Source organism: Patagioenas fasciata, chromosome 4 (genome assembly GCF_037038585.1).
Source record: "Patagioenas fasciata isolate bPatFas1 chromosome 4, bPatFas1.hap1, whole genome shotgun sequence".
Taxonomy (NCBI): Eukaryota; Metazoa; Chordata; class Aves; order Columbiformes; family Columbidae; genus Patagioenas; species Patagioenas fasciata.
In genome coordinates this window covers 80,603,437-80,625,691 of record NC_092523.1, presented here as the reverse complement: position 1 = coordinate 80,625,691, position 22,255 = coordinate 80,603,437, and the positions used below count along the sequence as shown (strand labels likewise).

The 22,255-nt window shown below is 50.4% G+C and overlaps 1 protein-coding gene across 2 annotated transcripts; it reads left to right on the top strand.

Annotated features, from left to right (window-relative positions):
* Nucleotides 1-3,851: 3,851 nt before the first annotated feature.
* On the top strand, nucleotides 3,852-10,902 carry CCNG2 (cyclin G2). Of its 2 annotated transcripts, none has more exons than XM_071808299.1 (8): nucleotides 3,852-3,870; nucleotides 4,333-4,470; nucleotides 5,408-5,545; nucleotides 6,561-6,811; nucleotides 6,976-7,054; nucleotides 7,134-7,232; nucleotides 8,159-8,364; nucleotides 8,867-10,902. In XM_071808299.1, the coding sequence occupies exons 2-8, from the start codon at nucleotides 4,360-4,362 to the stop codon at nucleotides 8,997-8,999; spliced, it is 1,017 nt and encodes a 338-aa protein (XP_071664400.1). In that variant the 5' UTR covers nucleotides 3,852-3,870; nucleotides 4,333-4,359; the 3' UTR covers nucleotides 9,000-10,902. The 2 variants fall into 2 exon arrangements, with proteins under 2 accessions (XP_071664400.1, XP_065693136.2); XM_065837064.2 differs by lacking the exon at nucleotides 3,852-3,870 and adding an exon at nucleotides 4,009-4,181.
* Nucleotides 10,903-22,255: the final 11,353 nt, after the last annotated feature.

The window sequence follows — 22,255 nt, the reverse complement described above, 5'->3', positions numbered from 1 at the left end:
TCTCCTTGGGTTGTTCAGGAAGCATGTAATACATATGAATAAATCTGTTTATTGATGAATTCTGAACCTGACCAGGTTCCATGAGAAGAAGGGTGCAGTGTGAAGTGACACTCGTGTACTGAACACAGGAGCTGTACCAGTGGGAACATCTCCTCCTGTGGCTGCTGGAGGACCAAACGCCGCTCTGCTCTAGGGGCTTCTGCCAGGGGAACACATTTTCAGTTCTGGCACATTGATGAGTTCTGTTCTCTCCTAGACGTGCAGAGGGCCTGCTGAGGGGCCCATGCACCGGCTACAGTTTGGGGAGCTTTTATCCATAGGGGCTGGTCCCACTGCTTCTAAAATCAGCAGAATCTGTAGAATATTTCTCATACATATATGTGTGTGTATATATGTTTGTAGTCTTTGTATGTATTTTCTACTATGCATATTTCTATATAAAAATGTACATACTACTGTTACTCCCCTTGGTTAAACAGAAAACACTCAACTATCAAATTATCCCATTTAATTGAAACAGAGATTTTTTTTTTTCATATGATGCCTCTAAAGGAGTTACGAAAGAGCAAGGGGGGAAAGGATTCTAGGACTAATCTCATTCGACACGGGCTGTCTTGATGTTTGATACTTTGTTCGCCAGTAAGCTTGAATTATGCTTGAAGAAAGTGCTAATTCATGTAGGAACTGTTGTCCCCTCCATCATCACGGAAAACAAGGATGTTGGCCAAGCCAGACGCAGTTTCTTTCTCCCAGAGCTAACTCCCTAATCATGCTATAGCAGCAGTTTGGTTTTACTGGAAGAGAGAAGTAGTCCCAGTTTCACACTGCTGCTTTCCTAGTGCCAGTATAATGGGACAGCGGCAGGGCACTTAGATTAATTAGTGGCTGTAAAGGGCGTGGAGCTCTTTGGTTAAGTAGTTCAAAGGAAACCATTGTTCTAAGTGACCCCAATTGTTCTTACCTGGGTGTCCAATTGCAGTGGGCAGACTGCTTGTGTCTAGAGCGTTCATTACCCGTGTCCCTTCATCGGGAAGGTCTGTAATGCTGTTTCAGTGTGGAAATCCACATGCCACAAGGCCCAGTTACCACCTCTGGTGTTGTCACCTGCTAGTCAATACACAGCTATTAGCCATCCCTAACTATTCCCCGGGAATTCCTGCACCAACCTGCCAGAACAAGTTTTACCAAGCCATCTTGGAAAACAATTTAGGAAGGCTAGATAAATATCTATTTAATTTGACAGCGCTGGAGTCTCACATCACAACAAATAAACAACTATTTTGCTTTAGTTTAAAATTTGTCTTGCAGAAGTTAAGACTTCAGTATAAATCTTCACTTCATTATTAGGATCCGTAGAGATTTCAGATGGTTTTTCTTCCAGTTTTAATTCCTCTTCTGTTGATTTCACACCAACCTTCCAGTTCAGTGGAACTCAAGAATTCCCCTCTCAAAGGGGAATCACTGTTCTACATAATATCTCTATCTAGGGAATTTATAACTTTTCTCACGCTAACTGCGTCCTCGGCTCCCAAAGAAAGTCGGGAAGGAACTTGTATTCTGTAAAACACAGCGTGTTACAGAATAGAGAAATTGTATTTTCTCGTAATACTGGAAACACACCTCATTTCTCCCCCCAAATCCACACTTCCCTTAATCACAAATCAACGCCACATTGAAAGGAAATTACTTACTCTTCTCATAAGGAAAAAACCCCAAACCAAGCAGATTTTATTTCTAGACCTTACTGCGACTCCTCCTTTGCCTGCCTTGATTGTTCTGCCAGGTCCACACAGCACAGAGAGCAGCCCGATTTTCCGTGTTTATAATCCCAGAGCTGATGAGCGCGTGCCTTATTGAGTACCTCACTTCTACTAAGGATTCTTGGGATTTGGATTTTTGGTGCGGGTTTTTGTTTTGTTTTGTTTGTAGTCCTAGTCAGCTCTTTGCCACGGATCAGTCCCTTCAGAGGAACAAAGACGGGGCATGTAGAAAATGAGCCCGTTTGCTGCCAGGATGCACAGAAAGCGCAGTTGAGCCACGTGCTCAGAAGAGATTTTTTTCCCCCTTGAATTACATGATATATGAATTATAATTTTTCAGAGTGTTCTACTAGGTTTAAATTAGTAAAGGGAAGGCAAATTATGTGTTCAAATAGGATTCTCATGTGTTTATAAAATGTACCTTTTTTGCCATTTAGGTTAACTAAAACATATGATCAGCTACACGGCTTAATACAGCACAACATCCACGCTCCAACTCTGTGGTGGCAAGATACGCTTCAGATTGTGGAAAAGAAAAATAAATGAAGTCCTGACTGCCGAGGGCATTTGGAAAACAGAGACTGGAGCTCAGAGCCTCGTCCGGCAAATATCACTGAGGTGACAGCGCTGCGAGGAGCCAGTGTGGAGTCAGCTCACACCAACAGGGAGAATCGTTCAAACTGCAGCAGAGCCACAGCTCTCACTTCAGAGCCTAAAGGTGCTTTCATCCCTTGAAATACTGGCCTCAGTCTCACATGAGTTTCCGTGCTGGTTTATGTCCCGTGGAGGGATGCTGTGTTTAGGTGTGCTCAGGTGTATCTGATGGTACCTGTAAGAGCGCTGGCCTGTGTCAGGAATATCCCAAGGAGAAGTTGTGCATGTTTGTGGGAATCTTAAGAGTGCTTGTCATCAAAATAAACTTGAAGAAATTGCTGGCCGTCGTTGCTGGCATAGCAGACAGGAACTGCGCCTGGAAATAGATTGGCATAGCAACATCGCTGACCGTTTTGTAGAGAAGGCGGCTCATTTTTCCAGACTGCGACATGTAATAAACATTTTTTGTTTGTTGAAGCGGCAGAAGCTCAGTAGATCAAGCTGGACGCTAATCTGCTCGAGCGGCCACCGCAGACATTTGTCTCCAGTGTGTACACATCGCGAGTCTCTGTGGTTTCATTGGTTTTGTCCTATGACATTTGTTCCTTTGTGTTTGCCAGGGCGTGGAACGCGTTGAAACAGTCCCGCAAATCCTCCAGATGATGATTTCTTTTTGCGAAATCCTGTTTGATCTTCCCACGAGGGCTCTGTTAAGCTGCAGCCCTTTGATGCAGCGATCTGCTGGGGGTCCCATAGGCCAGCTGTTCTTGTATGAGCGGTCTCAAAGCATCAGAGCTTGGACCAACACTACACACAAATGGTCTGCGATTAAAAAGAGAAGCTTGGATGTGCACGCCCAAAAATCTCAGAAACACCAGACTGTAAATGAATCTGACGCTTGCTTTGAAGTAGGACACGGGACACACACACACACACCCGGGAGCTCCCTCAGGCCGCCCCGCTCGGGGCGGCAGGGCAGGGGCCGTGTTTTTATCCGTAATTTAGCGCAAGAGACGTGCGGGCCGGAGGTGTTTCCCGGCGGGCCCGGTTGCGCTCCGGCCGTTGGCGCCCCAGACTCGCCCCCTCAGGGTGAGGTTCCGCGCGCGGGCCGCCGCGGTTGCTAAGGCCCGGAGCTGTGGGCGGGGCAGAGGTAGAATTCGTCCGGCCAATCCGGAGAGACCCGCCCTCGATCGACGGCCAATCGCCGCCGGTAAACAACACACCCCCTCGGGGGCGGGGCTAGCAGCTCGTATTGACCAATCAGCGGCGGGAGAGCGCGGACCAATCAGGACGGGGGAAGGATTGGGCGGACTTTTTAAAACGGGTCCGCGGCCACAAAGGCGCGGCTTTCGCGTCCCTTTAAAAGGAGTGATGAGGCTCTGTTTTGTTTTCCTCCGCCCGGGCCTAGCGTTCTCTCCGGGGGGGCGCCGTCTCTCCGCGCTCCTCGCCGAGCCGAAGTGTCGCCAGAGACTGGCGCCGTGCCCTGGCTGCTGCGGCCTCTCACAGCGCCTCTAGGGTGCGTGATTCCAAGCGGACTATTTTACTTCCCCGCGGCGCTTCACCGGCCGGGCCTCGCAGCGGAGCGCTCCGCGCGGGGCCATCTGCGAGCCGCCAGAACAAAAACAAGGGGGCGGAGCCGTGCCGCCTCCATTTTGATGCGGGGCCGGGGCGGCGGCGGCTGCGGGCTGGGGATGCTGCTGTGACTCGCCGGGGGAGGCGAGCGGGGCCGGTCCGCGGGCGGGCCTGCCTGGATGCGGGCGCAGCGGCGGAGCCGACCCGCGTCCGTGCGGTGACGGGAGCCGGGCTCGCCTCCCCCCGCCCCGAGCGGTGAGGGCCGCGCTGGGGGAGTGTGGGGGCAGCGCTGGCAGCGGGGGAACCCCGTGTTCGAGTCCCCGGTGCGGCGGGGGTTGAGGCCTTCCCCCCCCTCCCACCGGCCCGGGAGCTGCCAGCCGGTGACGCCGTGTCTTTTGTCCCGAAGGTGACGGATCCGGAGGCCCGGGAGAAGATGAGCAGCGAGGCGCTGTGGCTGTTCAAGCAGCTGAACCTGCACCTGGAGCTGGAGGGGCGGTTCCAGCCCCGGGAGAAGGGGCTCAGCCTCATCGAACGCGCCGCCGAGGTGAGGGGGATGGCGAGGGGACGGAAATTCCTCAAGGCAATAAATAATGTTTTAAAAAAAACTAGCTACTAGGGAGGCCTTCATTAACTTGGAGAAGTTAATTATTTTCTCTGTAAACGCCACTCGTCCTCCGTTTTAACTCCTAATTCGTAGCTGTTGTCTTAATTTGTAGTTATTAACATACACTACGAAGCACTATGACCTACAGGGCGAGTAAAACACCTAGATGTTTAAACTGTGGTTTCACCTTTAAGCGTGCATCAAACCAAAACCAGTTTATTTCTTATTTTCCTCTGGGGAGCTTTGTGCCACTGCGTGGTGTCAGCACACAAAGCTGGGATGTGCCAGATAGGTGTTTTAAACATGGAAAAGCTGAGGGAGATGAACCTGGAAACCCTCAATGCTTAAGAGCAAAAAAAATAATGTGGGTATAAAAATTCCCACTTTTAGGACCAGAGCTCCTTATAAGTTTGGACAGGCTTGGGAGGTTTTTTCTGATAGGGCCTTAACGTTAGACAAAAAGTCTCTGAAATCAGCCTGCTTGCCTGTTTTGAAAGCAGAACTTATCATCGAGTAACTCTTCAGACCCAAGGGGCGAATAAGCCGTGCTTGGCCATCTGTTTCCATAAGGGCAGGAGTCAATGTCTACGGATGCACTTGGTGCATCTATTGTCTCGAAATAACAAGTGCATACTTAGAAATGTGGTTGTGCCAGGTATTACACCAGTGGGACTGGGGACCTGGCTGTGATCCATGGATCTTGGCTGTGTTTTCAGTCTCAACTATCGATTTTTTTTTTTTTTCAGGTAAGAGAAAGGAAATATTTAAGGAAAAAATAGCTTCCCTTTGACATAAGTAAAATATCGCTTAGGGAGTGGGTGGTCACAGCTGTCACTGCTGCCACTGGGAAACTCTGACTTTGCTTTTCTTACCGTAGAATGAGAACACTCTGTGTCCGAGACAAAGGAATGCGAAGGTGGAAGATCTTTGGAGTCTGACCAACTTTTTTGGGTTTTCAACTGAAACGTTTGTTTTGGCAGTCAACATTCTGGACAGATTCCTGGCTCTTATGAAGGTATTTTGGGGGGCGAGGACCTGCTATAGTGTCAACTGGGAATATGCAAGATTCCTGTGAACTTTCTGTCTGACGAGAAAGGAAAGGTGGTGATCTGGGAGGAAGCTCTGGCTGTTTACTGATTCTGTGCTAGCAACACTTCTGAACTCCTCCTTTGTAAACCTGAGTACAATTTTTGCATGAAAGATAAGATTATATTCATGTGAATTATTAACTGTTTTATACTGTGGCCTCTCCTTACCTCTAAAGGTAAGTAGCAGCATGGTTTATTTGCTTTAGCAATTCTGTAGCCTTCACCAGGTAGATGTGGAAGACTAAGCAAGGATTAATTAAGAATGGAAAAAAAATAATTAGTGCTACAGGTTATTTCTAGGTGTTGTCCTAAAGCTTAGCGTAGTGCTGGAACTGATGCAAGTGGTCATGTCCTGGATGTTTTTATTTTTGTGTCTGTGCTGCTTTATGGCAGACAAGTTCAGCCTAAACCCCGTTAATAAGTTGACAGAAAAATCTAATGTCCGAAGTAGTTGTCTGTCCTTGACTCTGCACAGAATGCTACGAGAACAGCAGAGGTAGGAACAAGTTGTGGAGGGACTGGACTGCCTAGAACAGGTTCAGGCCGGATTTGTGTGGGCTTTAAATGGAGGTAAGTTAGCACAGCCGCTTGGGGAAGTGGGGTATTGCAGCCCCACTGTCATGTCTCCTGCTGCGGTGGTGTGGAGTGTTTAACAGAGGGTGCTCAGCTGTTGGACGTGGCTTCCTCTGACTCAGCTATGGCAGATTGATCTTGCGTTATTGGCTCTGCCAGCTGCTGCGCTCCAACTCCAGTGATGAAACTAGGTGAGGTGTGCGAGCTGGTTGGTGGCAAGTCGAGTTGAGATAAGCAAATCTCTCTTTCTATTGAACTGTGAATATTCAGCACTACTCACCTAGGCTGGGCGAGCTGTTTGTGTTGTGTTTGATAAGTGTAGTGTTTGTGGCGGGGGGAAGTATTCACAGTGCTTCCTTTTATTTTTAGGTGAAACCGAAGCATTTGTCTTGCATTGGAGTTTGTTGTTTCCAGCTGGCCGCGCGAGTAGTGGAGGAAGAATGCAATATTCCGTCTGCTCAGGAGATCATCCGGATTAGCCAATGCAAATGCACTGTGTCTGACCTGAAACGGATGGAAGAGATCATTTCAGAAAAGTTGCACTTTGAATTTAAAGCTACTACTGCCTTAACCTTCTTGCACTTGTACCATACTATTGTACTCTGTCATACCTCAGAAAGGTGAGTTCAGTTCTGTGGTGGTCTCTATGTTTGCAAAGCCCTTGATCTCCTCAGTTGCCTCTTCAGTTATTATGGTGTTGGCTGGAGAAGAGGTAGCTCCTTAGCTCTTAGTGACATATGAATGGTCGTGGATATAAAAGCCTCTTCTCTTGGGTGTCTCACAGGAAAGAAGTCTTGAATCTTGATAAATTGGAAGCACAGCTAAAAGCTTGCAACTGTCGTCTAGTCTTCTCTAAAGCCAGAGTAAGTACAAGTAGCTTGCTTTGACTTTGGAGTGGGTTTTGGTTCGTGTTACGCTGAGCGGTGGTTTTTGTCCCTCTAGCCGTCTGTCCTGGCCTTGTGCCTCCTCACCCTGGAGGTTGAGACACTGAAATCTGTGGAGCTGTTTGAGATCCTTCTGCGTGTTCAGAAGCATTCTAAGGTAAATAGTTCCTGTGGGCTGGTTTTGCTGTTGTTGTGACCGGTGCAGTTAATGATTATACATCATACATTACACATTATACATAATTATATGTTATACATGTTACATTTCAGGGACCCAATCTTTATCTGTACGGTTTGGCATCAGCTGAAATGAGCAATGGAATGGGTCCTTAAGCATCTGTCTGAAACTCTTCCAGCTTGGTTTTGTTGGTAGAATGGCAAATGCACAGTGTCTGTAGAGCATGAGCCGAGGTAGTCCTGCACTGGCACATCTTGGCAGCTGCCTGGCAAGCAAAAGGATTATGATATAAAAACTAGCTTATTTATCTAGTGAGGAGAAATGCTGACCTAATGCCTACACAGAATGTGCTTTAGCAAGGAGCTGATGGAACTCGGTAGGGTTTTAGCTGTACATTCCAACTTGCAGTCTGTCTGTAGGACTAAAACGACTGCTGGGCTGGATATTCTTTTTGCCCAAGAAAGTATCATAGAACCTAAAGCTTCTAGCTCTGTGCTCGATCAGTTGAGGGTCTGAAATGCCTTTCTCACTCTCACAATCAAATTGAACTAACCCGGTTCCTTGAGAGGTGGAAGTAGCTCCTAAAAGTGGGAGATGATTTGATTTTCAAACTGAACAATCTTGGTTTCAGTTTTCCTTTGAAAGTGATAATGAAAATAGTAACAGGAACAGACAGGCAAACTGTCTGCTTAACTCAGACTTAACTCTGGATGTTTCTAGGAGGTTTTACAGGCGTTCACCTTCAAAAGCAGCCCGACTTTGACGAAGGGCTCACCATTATGACTCACATGCATCTTGAATGGTACTGTTTTCTCAAGTAATTTCCAGGAAGGTCAGGTGGAGGGAAGGGTTATTTTTAGAGCCTATGTCTGATAGACCAAGAAGGTTCTTCCTTTGCTTTTCAGATTAGTGACAGTGACCTGCTCTACTGGAGGGAACTGGTCTCAAAATGCCTCGCAGATTATTCTTCTCCTGAATGTTGCAAGCCGGATCATACCAAGCTGGTTTGGATTGTTTCGAGACGTACAGCCCAGAACCTCCAGAACAGTTACTACAGTGTTCCTGAGCTGCCGACCATACCAGAGGGTGGATGTTTCAATGAAAGCGAGAGGTTGGTAAAACTTGTGCCAGGTGGTTAATTTGTTGGGAATTCTTGTTTTCAGGAATGGTTATTTTCTGGAAGTGTTAATGGCAACTCTGTAACTGGGGTTATTCAGCACTACTTGGAAAAAATGATTGCTTTCAAAATTTTGTTGGACTTGGATATCTTAAACAGAAGGGAAAAACGGGCCACTGTCATTGCATTGATAAAATGAAGTGGTTTGTGCGGTGGGGGAGACGTTTTAAGGCAAGGGGGCTTACAGAGCACTGAAGTCTTCCAAAGTAATTTATATTCGATACCTTGAATGCTGACTGCTTAGTTAGCAGGAGATGTTTGGCATTAAGAGAAAGGAAACTGGAATTGTTAAGGGTTATGTCTTAGTGTTGAAGCATTTACATGTGGGCTGTTATGGTAGGAACAGAGCAGCCTGCAGAAAGCCCAGGATTGCAGAGTCCTTTGCCGCTTTCAAGTTGCGCTGTGTTTAAATCACCTTTCCTCCTGTTCCTTCCAGTGAGGACTCCTGTGAAGACATGAGCAGCACAGAAGACAGCCTGAGCAGCTCTCCTCCCAGCGATCTGGAAGGCACCTTCTTCTTTGAACTCGAGCCTAAAACCAAGTGGCAAACCCTTAACTGTCATTCTTAGCACGAAGCCTGGATTGTATTTGGTTGGGACTTTTAATGCACTGTAGAGTCTTTTGGCAATAATAAGTGAGGAGGTGCTGTCCTATGAACTGTATTAAGGCACGGGGTGCTGTGGGATCGCAGTGCTTGGAATGCCTGCCTTGTTTGTGGTGGTACAATCTTGTAGAAAATGATGGAAAAAAATCTTCCAGGTCCCCAATTCAGCAAAAATATTTGATGTATAGGTCTGTTATCAATGAGATAAATGTAGTCATGTAACTGCTGGTCCAGAATGGTTAGTGGCTTCAGTCGTCAGCAGCGTGCCCTGGTATGATGAAGGCCGAGAGCTTTTCTGAGCTGTGGGTTTTGTTCCCTCCCTCCGCTGGGCATTCTTGCTCATTTTGAACAGCCTCTGCCTTGGGGCCCAAAATCCTGACCAGCTTGTACAATCCAGCAATAATCTGTCAAGATGGTCAAGGGCTTTGGCACACAGGACCTGTGAGGAGAGGCTGAGGGGAAATGAGCTTATTCAGCCTGGCCAAGAGACCTTTTTGGGGAGAATGGGATGGAACAGCAGCCTTTTGGTATGTAAGAGGAGATGATTTCCAGGATCTTGATGGAGGATGTGGAGCAAGAACGAGAGGCTTGAGTGAACTGGGAGTATGAGGCTCTCAGTTAATGGCAGAAGTTTGCTCTGTGGGGGCACCAAGAGGCCTCTGTGGGTTTTGTTCGGGAGCTTCTCAGGCTTCAGCATGAGGAAACCCTGAGCTGGGATTGCACTCCACATTGACCCTGCTTGGAGCAGGAGCTTGGGCTGGAGTCATCCTGAGGGCACCCGCACCCATCAGCGGTTGGGATTGAAGGGGCTGGCGGAGCAGGTTACGTGCAATGATCCACAGAGCTGTACCGGGCTGAAATTTACTGTGAAACGGGCCAAAAACGGAAACTGCTGTAACGCTTCACGTGCTGCGCTCCATTCCAGCGCATCTTGAGTTGTGTGTTCCAAGCAGATGGCTTTTTACAGCTTGGTTTTTGTGAACGGGAGGAGCCCCTGTTCCCCAACAGCGCACGTGGCAGGAAGGGAGGTTTCTAGGCAGTGCTCGTTTTCAGTGAAGGGGAGGTTCAAGCGTGCTGCGCTGTAATTTCCTATTTTATTTAATACAGATGGACTTACACTGAAATTCCCATTGTATACTTCAGTGTCTAAAATAAAACTGTTAACATGTCAATCCGTTAGATTTATGAAAATGGTAAATCTTGATAAGTCTACATTGCTTTTAGTATTTAACCTTTGTAGTTGTTTTTCAGTATGTTCATGTTATTGACTCATAATCATACTTGTTTGCATGCTTACGTAAAGCAGTTAGTGCGGGAAAAGTTGGTATTCTGCAGTAATATCAGGTCAAAGTGCTGTTGATGAAGTAGTTAATGTAATGTTGTTTTCTGAACTTGTTTTATTGAAGCACAAACTGAAGTATGGTTGCGTTTCTCCACACCGAGAATACGGTTGGGTAGGAAGTGGGTGAAATAACCCGGAATAATTGTGTCGAGTGTGCGGTGCCAAAGCAGAGATGAAGGAGCCGGTGAGCCCAAGGCTGTTCTGTAGGCCAAGGGTTGGTTACAACGGTAGGAGCAGCGCCCTGAGTTCCGAACTGTTACGTGATTGCAGTTTCATGAAAATACAAAAAGTTTACAAAAAATGTATATAAAAATGTAAATTTAAAAAATGTACAGAAAAAATTTAAAAACAAAAAAAGAGCAGAAAATACTGTATTTTTTTACATTGTATGTAACTTTTTTAGGTAAGTTGCATGTAGATAGTAATTTATTGTGTACTCTGTATGATACAAATACTGTACACCTGGAGACTCGTTGCTGCGAGTCCGGTTTGAGTTGAGGAAATAAAGCGAGTGCTGGATTTGTTACTGGTGTGCCTGGCAGATGCTCACTTGAAGCTTTGGGGTTGTTCTATTGCCGTGCAGCTTGTCCAGCACCGCTGTGGGTTCCTCCAGCTTCTGGTGAGCGGTTTGGGAACTGAAAAGAGATTTCTGTAGGGCTTGTGAGTCTTTGCTCAGCTTTGCTGCTGCCAGGTTTGGAAGCTGATGGGAGGTGTCCTGTGCCTGTCGCCCAGCTGCAGCTGGCTGGTGTCAGTGGTGCGTCTGCACATCTGGCGAACAGGAGGTGGGAAAATGGGGGTTTGCTATGGGCACAGTGCTCCGGGGTTCTGGAGTTGTGGGTGCTGCTGTTCCCAGTCGTCTGGAGGAAACTTGGGATGTGTCTGCACCTGGGCAATCTGAAATACCTATGGTAACTCCTAAAAAACAACTAGAGCTTGTTTAGTTTTCTGCTCATCCTCCGTAATACTGGTGTCTGTTGCAGAAACTAAACAATAAGGGGCTGTAAATGGTCCTTACTGTACAGATGTTGCCAGCCCGAGAAGGACTGAAAGAGGGAGCCGGGACCTGCGCTCGGACGTGGCTTGAAGCACCACGATAGACCTGTGGTACCGGGAAGCTTAGTACAGATCTTCTTTCTGGTCTCATGTTCACCACGTGAGGGATGGAGTGAGAAAGCACCGAGGTGCAACCTCCTGCCGAGGGAGATGCTGCCCGGCGGGTGTTGGGGGCCGGGGACGCGCAGGGTGCGTGAGGGTGGCTGAGCTGTCACCGGGCAGCAGCGTGTGTGGAGGAGTAGGGCCCCTGCTGCTGGGAAAATCACCCTCTGAGCTTCAGAATGTTAAGGTTATGGCTTGTATAGCTCCTTTTTTTCAAATACATGAATGCATTACAAGGCTTCTCACTGCCCAAATACAACAGAAGAGGGTGAGGCACCTGGTATTCCTTAGAGTTCTGTATGGAATTCCCCTCTGTCTAATAACTCGCACGCACTACTGCGAGTCCATTGTCTATTGGAACCGTTGATCTTAGCAACACGCACTGCGATGTTCTAAGAGCAGTGCCCTCCCTGCCACCTCTTGCAACCGCTGTGAACATGAAAGCTACTGCAGAAACGTGTTCAGCTCCTGCTCCAAGGCGGGGTCGCCTGGGAACAGCACCCACCTGGCGCGGGAGCCGCGGGTGCCGCCGGTGCTGCGCGGGTAGGAGGCCGTGAGCCGCCTCCCTGCCCGGCCACAGCTGCCGATCCTGGTCTGGCAAAGCTGCAGTTGCACTGTTCAGCCCTTTCAGGTTCGTCCCAGCATGAAAAGAAACTCTCCTGCAAGAACGTTGTCAGGTTCACTTCTGTGGTTTGATAATTTAGGCTTGGCTATAAATGAACGAGGTCAGGCAGCTGTGCATCCCTCAAAGGAGGTTTGCCTGGCTTTGTTCAAAGCACGGGGCTTTTGGTGGTTGCCTTGTTTTTAATAGATGAGCTGTGTGTGGTTTTTGAACGCTGCTTTGTGCTTTCTTGTACCGTGAGGTAAAGCTTTGAACGCCTGCAGTCTGTAGAGTTTCAATATGAGCCGTTTATCGTAACCGCTGTGTCAGCAGGGCTGGTGTCTCTGTGGGGAGGACCCCCGGCGCAGCTCCTGTGCGGTGTCTGTGCCCCTGTGCCCATTTGAGGTGGTTGCCCGGCCTGTTGGAAGCTCCGTGTCAGTGCAGCCCAGCCCTGGTTCCTGAGCCGCTCATGGAGACGCCGTTGTGCTGCTCCCTGCGCTGAGCTGGGCTGCGGGGGTCAGCGCTGGAACAGCTGCTTTCTGGTGGATTGGCAACCCATAATCGATCATGGACTTCTAAGTAGGAAAGGTGAGCTCTCCATCACTTTGTGACGTACCGGGGAACAATAAAACCTTCCAGCATCAACCAGTTGGTGTGTGCAGGCCCTGGTGTTTAACAGCTCCCCGTTTTCTGGTGGCACAAGTAGCGTGTTCTGTTGGTCAGTGCTTGGAAGAGATTTGTACCCGACTGTAGCGTTCAAGCTGGACCGTAAAGGAAACAGATGACACAAGAGACAGTGCTGCTTCACCAGATCAGATGGTTTGTGCGCTTGCTTGTGAAAGCAAGGGTGAAGGGGTGCATGCCCCGTTCCCGTGATACCGGTTGGCCACCAGGGCTGCCAAGCTCAGTGAAATGTGAATTAGTGGATACTGGGGCAAGACCAGAAACCAGTGTCTGCCATTTCCAGTTCAATGTGTGCCGCGTGGGGCCTCGAACAAGGGAAAAATGTCTGTATTTCTATTTCGGAAGGGCAGCTGTGGTGCTCTGCTCCCTGAACATCCCACGCGTGCGAGCCGGGCGGCCCGCGGGAGGCTCCGAGGCTCCAGGGCCGGGAGAGCGGAGCACGGCTGGCTGGCGCGCGTCTGCTCAGAGAGCAACGTGTTCTGCCACACTCCAGTTAGTGCGTACAGTTACACGTCAACAGCGGTTTCACCATCGCTAGGGAGAGCCTGGGCAGGAGAGGTGGGTAGATGCAGGTATCTAAGTGTAGCTGGGCGAGCCTGTGCCGGGTGTTGCTGAGCTGCACCTTCCTGACCTCTCGCTCGGGATCCCTGTTGTGTACATGGGGGCTGGAAAAGGGTCAGAATACAGATAGCGAAACTGCTGCTACTAACTCATTTATTCACAGAATGGCTGCTGTTTTCACTCAAGCAGAGTCCAGCCTAGTGTGAACCGAGACTAGGGGAGATAGGGGTGGAAGTCATCGGCTGGGACGGCTGAGAGAAACCTTGGGGTTTATCAGCATGTAATAAAACATCAGGCGAGAAGGTGTTCACCCTGGCTATGGTCTGTACTGCGTGTCATTTGAACAGGTCATCAGCGTCACTGATCTCAAAACGCGTGTTGCGAGTGCGGTGTTGTCACCCAGCCTTGCTTTACGGCTCCAGCCTGCGGGCTCCAGTGCAGCGCATGCACTGAAAGGAGAGAGTTACCATAACAACTGAACGAAGTCAATTAGAGTAATAAGCAATTAAAATCTTATCCTCAGTGTTGCATAAACATTGCATTTTGCTCATGTATTATTAGTAATCTTGCCTCTAGACCTGTATGTTCTGTTCCTAGTTTGCAATCTCAACAGTTTTTGAATTAATGAAGCACTTCGTTTCTCCTTCAAAGAGCGCCGGTGGCTTGTGTTGGTTCATTTTTGGCTGCAGAGAGCTCTGTGTTCATGGCAGAGATGCACACGCTGCTAGAACATCTGCATGAAGGAAGCGTTTGTGATGGGATTTCCAGAGTACTCAGTGCTGGCTTCATGCCCAGCCGGTGAAGTCAATGGGAGAACAAGGCTATGGTGGGGAACTCCGTCCTGGGCCGAGAAAGGCAGATTCCACTCCTTGCTCTGTCCCACGCTTCCTCCTTGACCTTTGGGTGGATTTCTGAGCCTCTCGCTGCCTTCGTGCCCCCTCAGCAGAGCAGAGATGGGAATGGCTCCTTATAGTCACGCTCGGTTCTCAAGGGCAGATCAGCTGAAAACATAGGACTACATCCATGTTGCAGGAAAATAGGGCGTGCAAAGGCCCGTGAGCGTTTTGCAGGTACAGATCCCCTCTGTTTGCGGTGCTTTGGGGGGTACCGGCTCCTGGACAGCCTGTGCGTGCCCCTGGAGCGCTGCTCACCCCGCATTAAGTGCAGATGTGTGGACCAAGCTGGTGAGAGTTGCCCTCGTGCCATTGATGTGGCGGGGAACGCAGCGGCTCTGTTGGCATTGCAAGGGCCTGTGTGCTGGTTCTCTGAGGATTTTACGTGGCTCTGGGTAAAGCGTTCCCAAGGCTAGACTTGAGTTTATAATCCCAGGTCTCCAGGGAACTTTAGAAAGCATTATTGCGGTCTAAATTGCAGTCGTATGCATGGTGAGCAAGCCAGGGCTCTAGGAAGTCTTTTTCGTCCAGAGCTCAGTTATTAGCTGTGTTAGGGAGCAGGAGGCCTGGAGGCGATCCTGGGCTTGGCTTGCCGTCCTGCTGAGCTTACAGAAGCAAGCGAAGGCCAGGACCGTGATGGTTTGTGCTGCAGGTGATCGGAAGCTGGGCGCTGTTCGCGTGCCAGCTCCGTGCCCAAGACGTCGGCGCGGTGTCGGAGGCGTAGGGGAGAAACGCTGCTGTGGCCGAGAGCAAAGCTGCGTGCCGTCCTTGCCGCAGGTCCGGCCGATGCTCCGTGCTCCTGCAGCAGCCCCGTGCCGGGAAGCAGCAGTTTCCGCGCGTTGCCCATGGGGACAGGATCTCTTCTTTCGGAACGCCACTTCCCAAACTCAGCAGTGCGGTCCTGCCAGAGGCGCTGCCCCGCGCACCCAGGGCTCACCGGGTGCCTTCTGCTTTTCTATGCTTTTTATTGTCCTGCTAAATCTAATCCTGCCGTCTTCATTCTGTCTGGGCAATCGGGAAAAGCCGTACACATAACTGCAACATAACACGGCCGCTTGTATCAGTTGAGAAATCAAACGCAGCTCCATTGAAGGAACCGGGTTTGTTCTGTTAGCAGGACGTGTCCTTTGGTGGGGGTGCCGTTGCCACTGTTGGACTGTTCCTGCAAGCCCAGGTTAGCGGTTTGCTCTTGTACCCCAAACTCTCCAATTCCACATAGTTTTTTAGGGTTTTGTTTTCTTTCACAGTGGGCAAGTGATGGCACACCCTGCTCTGATGTGTATGCATGTGCACAGGTAATGCTTATGAAAATGCAGGTTTTTGTTGCAATATATATATGTATATAAAAAGTGTGCACCGTGGCACCTTGTCCTGCCCAGCGTTCAGCCTTCAGTGTCTCCAGAAAGAGACCTGACTGTTCAAACAGGTCCTGTTCACACTGTGCTGGGTGTTCTAATGTAACTTTCAATCAGTCTGTTTTTGGAATATTTTGTGTAGAGCCGCAGTTGTTGGAAAGCGGCTAAAGGAGGATTTGCTGGCTCTGCTCCGGTATTTGATGGGCTGTGAGCACCGTTCCGGTGGACGCTTGCCTTCCCGCTGCCCTGTGCTGCATTGCTGTCGCACAGTCCGCCCCTGGTCGCGGTGCTCAGCTCCTTTTGTACGTGGCTTTCCGTCCTCGGAGCGTCGGAGCCGTGCCGGCTCTGCTTATACATCACCTGCTGCTTCACCGAGGCTCGAGCTTTGGTGTTATTGCTGTCTTTGGATCTTCGTGGTCCAATCTTCCACACGCTGTGGTGTGTGGACCATTTATGCCTGCGCTGACCATCGCTTGGTGTTGCTGCTGTGCGATCAGTTTGCATCTTTTGGTGTTATTTCTTGAGCCGTGAGCTTTTTGCTGAGCAGAGGAAGGTGGCGGTGCTCGCGGCCCGTGCTCCAGCCCTCAGGGTCCTGCGGCTCTCCCGGTACACATAAAAGGCAAATAAAACGCTTTGTGCCATGTGCTGCTGTTTGGCAGCGTTAGGTTGCCGGTTCTGGAGATCAAAGCCCTTTTTCAAGTGTAACAGCAGCACACGCTCTGCTGTGCGTCCTCCCCTCCCGCTCCAGACCCCCCTGGCGAGGCTGCTTTATTGCTGTGGTTCTGCTGTGATGGCCACCCGGCCGAGCCAGGCTGCTTTCCCTCCTGCTTGGAAACCCCCGTGCGTTTACACACGCGATCTGGAGCGACGTTTTCCATCCGTGTGCAGAGAACGCGTTTTCCCGCAGCCGAGCGGCCCCGGCTGCCCCTCCGGGCTGAAGGAGCTGCAGAGATTCACGGGCTTGGAAACTCAGGTCTCGCGTGTCCCTGGGTTACGCCGGAGGGAAAACTTTGGATACGAAATACCTGATCAACACCTGGCTCTTGCAAATGCTTGCTTGAGCCAGTGTGTATCTCAGTAACAGGTTTCTGAAAGCGAATGAGGGAGCCAAGCTGTGCTGTATTACTGGGGGCTGAGCTGGAGCAGAGCGCTCCTGAGCTTCAGGAGTCCGAAATTCAAATCTGCGCTTGGAGACTGGGCCGGTCTGTAATTTCCATCTCCGAAGCGGAAATCCCCTGCGGTGGACGGAGCCAGGAGCGACTGGCCGTACCTCGTGTCTCAACAGAAACTTTTGGCTGATACAAGCAAAGGTTGTGAAGTATAAGGTGGAGAATCTCTATTTTGTTGCAAGCGTTCTTAGAGCCGATTCACGATGGCAATTGTGTGTACACGTGCAGGGGGAGGATCAGCTGCCCGTGTCACAGCCTATTCTGCTGTGTCCTTATAGCTGAGTATTGGGAAATAGCTTTTCACTTCCCTTTCACCTCGCATGTAATGCTTTTTTGTGGCTCCTGTATAGCATTTCTTCCTCGGCTCACTCGGAGCCTGTTGCCTTCCATGGAGTTCATCAGATAAGGTCTTAATTAAGCAACAGGCTTGTTACGGTTTATAGCAGCCCGTATGGGACATGAAAACCCGGAGCGGGGAGTACTTCCAGCTAAAATAGGGCATGCAAATGTTTTTTGGCACGTGGCTGGAAAAGCACCGAACCGTGATTGTGTTTGGACCTCCTGAGAGCGCTGCGTGTCCTGGGTAAGAAATCGGGATCATTTCTGCCCATACCAACTGCTTGAAACTGGCGAAACGCTGTTAAGTTTTCAAGGGCAACCAGACTGCATCTTGGCAGATGAAGAGAGGTGGGAAACGCTTCCCGGAGATGAACCCTTGGAGGACAGGTTCCTGTACGACCAAAAAAAGCAACAGAGGACATCTCTGCTATTTCTGTGCTCCCCCGATAACGGCGAGACACCAGCACTTCCCATGGACGAGCTGCCAGGCTGTCCTAGCGAGAAAGGCTGGACAGAAATCCCAGCTCAGAGGGAGAATCTGTAGTTTTAAGCAGATCAACACAACAGGTAGTTACAGGTTAACATGCCCTTGCTCACCTCTGGCAGGCAAACTTGCCAGAGCAGATGTGACCCATGGGATCCCGTTATTCCTGGAGCCACGAGGGATGTAGAGCGGTTGAGGTGCCCGGGGTCTCCACCACTGACAGTGACCGTGCCCAGCCCCGCAGGGGGGTTTTTGTCTTTCTCCCGGGATGTTCATCTCCAGTCTGTATGTGAAATGGCTGCTGGCAGCTGGGGAAGATCCAGTCCGTGGTAACTGGGTGTGTTTCAAGCCCTTTCTTTAAAGCACGGGTGCTAACTCAGGCACGGCCATTTGCAAAACCGAGCCAATCCTTTATTTGGAGTCTACTACAAAGATGTGGGGTGTTTTTCTCCTTGCTTTTCCTTACATCCACAACACACCCAAACCTCTTTCGGGCTATTGGTGAGCGCTTGCCTCCTTCCCCCGCTCCCTGCCCCCTCCTGGTTGTGCTGATGAGATCAACCCAAGCCGGCTGTCTCCACAGGAGCAGATGCACAGGCGGCCACAAACCGTCCCGTGTGGGATGGCAATACGGACTTAGCTTTGTGTTGCTCGGCACGTCACCGCTGGCACAATCACGCCAAAGCTCGAGCAAACAGCCCAGGGCAGAGGCTCTGCTGCCATCTCACGCCATCACCTGCCCCAATCAGTCCTGATTCGGAAACAGCACAGACAGGCGAGTCCTTCGTGTGATAAGAGCTGGCCAAGGGGTGCCTGCCGTGGCCTTTGGGTGCAGCCCAGACGCAGGCATTCCCTGTTTGCTTTGTGCGAGACTGATAAGAGCAATGCAGCCGCTCCCGCAAGGAGGCGGAGATGCAAACCTGCTAACCTGCACGGCCAGGAGTTCTGCGGGGCGGAAGAGCTGGGGGGCAGCTGTCGCTAGCCTAAAAAATGGAGGAAAGGGCAACAAGAAGTCACTCAGCCAGGGCATTTGTCTAAATCTAGGGGGGCTGCAGAGGGCTGTATAAAAGTTACAGCAGCTGGCTGTCGTTTTTAAATGGAGGAGCTGGTTTGAGGGAAGGCTCGGTGGAGATGCGGAGGGACACAGACTGGGCAAAGGGCAATCATCGGTGTGCTTGGTGGGGAACGGCAGGAAACGCTTTGGTGTAGAGAAGCCTGTTGGAAAGTAGCTTGTAGAGAGATAATAGATGTTGAGGGCAATGGCTCTTTAGCCGACTCGACACCGGCTCTCCAGGGAGTCGGAGGCCTTGGTGTAAATCAGGGTCTGCTCCCAGGGTTCGGCTGCAGCAGCAGAAACTCAACTCGCCCAGATGAAAACAGCCAGGAACGGGGAGAGCTGGGGCGGGGAGAGGGCCGGCCCGACACGCAGGTCGCGGAGGACAGAGGCTTTTGAAGTGCAGCCCGCGGGGCCCTTGAGGCTTGGCAAGTCTTGACAAGCCTTTGCATCCAGCCTACCAGGGGACTTGTCTAAAGCGAGGGGTTGTATCTATCTGGGTGTTGCGCCGTGGACGCGTGTTACGTGCTCCACCGGTGGAGTGGGGGTCTGAACGCGGCCGGTCCTACAGCACGGCTCCCATCAACCGCTTCCCAAAGTGTTCTTTTGGGCATCAGTGCTGTCTGCACAAAAATGGAGCCTTTATGAGGCTAGAGAGGAAAATACTCTCCTGAAAGGTGTATGTTCTGTCCTGTGGTTTCATTAGCTTTCTTGGGAATTAGGCTTCAAGAGCACAAGAGGAAATAATAAAGGCGGTTAGGATTGTTCCAGCACTTCATGTCAGTGCCGCTCATCTCCCTGAACTCTGTCACCGCGGTTTTGCAGGGCAGATCTGGGTAACCTGCGCGAACCGGCTGGAGTAGTGGGAACCGTCTCATTGCAAGCTGCATCCTCTTCATCGTGGCCAGGGAAAAACCAGCTCTGTGTGTGCTGAAATACCCACAGCTCAAGAACCCGGGCTGCAGAATGCCCTCCGCTCTCGAGGCTCCGGGGAGAGGGTCACTGAGAACGTGTAGGCAGAACAAAAGGAGAGAGGAGAACCTGTTAAGCCTGGGTTTTTTGGTTCCTCGAGCACCAGTTGAATGTTAAACAACTTTCTGACTCGGGGGGTTGACACGTGCTAAAAAGCTTTGCTATGAAGAGGAGACAGAGAGCACCAGACCCTGGATCCTGTGAGCTGGAAGCAGCAGTGATGTACGGAGGGGCTGGGATCTCTGGGAGCGCACCCCCGCTGCAGAACCGCTCCACGGCAGCAGCTTGCCAATGCTGGATGAGGCCCGCGGTGCACTCGCAGGACTCCGCCAGCACCCTCTCCTTGAGCTTCAAAGGGAACGTCCAGCGCTACCCAGACCCTGGCAGGGAGGGAATGGTGTAAGTCCCCTGTTTCGGTGTTTGGGATGATGTGATGGGTTCTGCAGTAGAGAAAACCCATGCACTGCCCTGGCGGGTCATGCGTTTCTGCAAACTGACGCCCTGCTCTGAGCTTGGAAAACCTAAGCTTGGCAATTCGGTGACACCCAGTGACAGGACAAGGGGTAATGGGTTCAAATTGGAACACAGGAGGTTCCACTTAAACATGAGAAGAAACTTGTTGGGGGTGAGGGTGTCAGAGCCTGGCCCAGGCTGCCCAGGGAGGTTGTGGAGTCTCCTTCTCTGCAGACATTCAAACCCGCCTGGACCCCTTCCTGTGGAACCTCAGCTGGGTGTTCCTGCTCCATGGGGGATTGACCTGGATGAGCTTTCCAGGGCCCTTCAACCCCTGACATTCGGTGATTCTGTGAAATTACTGGAGAGAGGGGGTGACAAGGGAAGTAGTCGGGGGGGTTAAATTTCATTAGCTTGTTTCAGTGTCCCTCACGCCCATCAGCAGCCAGCTGAGGGAGGCTCAGAATGAAGCCCCCTGGTCCCAGCTGGGAGTGCTTTACAGGGCTTTACCTGCGCCCAGGTGCAGAGGTTCCCCCGAACGAGCTTCCTGCTGGTGGCCGGAGACCCGGGGGCCTCATTTCTTACCAGAGCAGCCTTGTGGAACAGGGCTGGGAGCTACACTCTGGCTGTTGAGGTGGTGGGATTTGCTTCGTCACTCCTCTCGCGGCTCCTGGCAGCGGTCAGGCTTCAATATGTAAGTACACACGGTTTTTCTAACTGTTTTACAAGCGGTTTCTGCTGGTGGATGCTGTTTGACTTGAACAGGAATTGTTTGTTGTAGGAATATACCTTGGTCCCACCTTCTTTGAGATGTAAGCAGGAGTTTCTGTTGGACTGTACAGTGAGGACCCTTTTTCTGGGCTGGGTGTTATCGCCCGTGGGATAACGTGTTGTCCGTTGAGCGCAGGCTTGTTGGTGTCAGGGCGCTTGTCTTGAAAGAAATTGAGCTGAAACTTACCCTCTGTTAGCAAGTTCTGTGCCAACACAGGAGTTTTCTGAATGGTTCAAACAATGGACTTGGGAAAAGAAGGAAAGAATCTGTTTTCTCTAGGTTGAAACAAGCAAAATCTGTGTTGGTGAGAGCAACCGTTACCCGGTTTGAAACTGCAGCAATAACCATTTGGGTTGTTTCTGGCTCGTTTTTTCTGGGGAGAGATGTGCTAAAATGTATTTTACCTGGCATATTAGGTTTGGTTTAGAGGTGGAAGCAGAGGAGTAAGAAAGGAAAGCATGGAGGAAGGAGCAGAGCTGGTAAATCCCTTAGGAGAGGAGCTCGTGTAGACACCATGGGCCTTGCTACATTTGATAGGAAAGACTTGCTGAAGTTCTGGTTCCACAGTCCCAGTAAAGTGCAGGGACCTCCTCACCTCTACATTTGGAAAGCTTCCTAGAGGAAACATGACCGTTTTAAGGGCTTGAAACTTAATCTCAATAAAATAATAACCCAAGGACTTGACCTGCTGTTCCGAGAAGTCGGGTACTTGGGGTGACTGGAGAGTTGCTCTCAGTTCACCGGGATGGGCGAGTAACGTGTTACCGGGGGAGATGAGGAGCATCCGAGTGCAGGAGCCGGGAAACAGGCTTTGGGAGCAGAGCTGGGCGCTCGGGGCTGCGGAACAGATGGAAAAGGGACTCTGGCTGTTTCGCTCTTTGGGATTTTTGGTTGTGTGGGGGGGGGTTGTTTGTTTGCTTTTTTCTTCTTGCTGGTTTGTTTTGTTTTCACCCAGAGAAAAGTTGTGTATTTGGAAACAACGTGCTCTGTTGTTATTGCTTTTCCCATACAAAACCTTCCCGTTGCGTCTTTGAACCAACCTGTCGTTCTCAGTGAAAACCATGTCTATGGAACAGAGATTTTGCGTTAGGACAGTGAATGTTTCTACTCCCATTTTAAGTGCTTGTTATTTGGAGTAACTTCATAAACGCGCTAATGTTACTGGCGGACGCATGAGCTCTGAAAACCGAGCAATGTGAACAGAGCTGCTGTGCTGGGTCCTGGGCTCCTTCCCGAGAGAAAAGGGGCAGGGAGGTTTGGTTCATCTTTGCTGACTCTAGAAAACGATTGCACCTTCCTCCGTGTGCTTCAAACCACAAACGAACTGCGGGGGTCCCGCTTTGCTGAGCGCTCGGTGGCCTCCGGGAAAAGGCACCGGTGGCCAAGC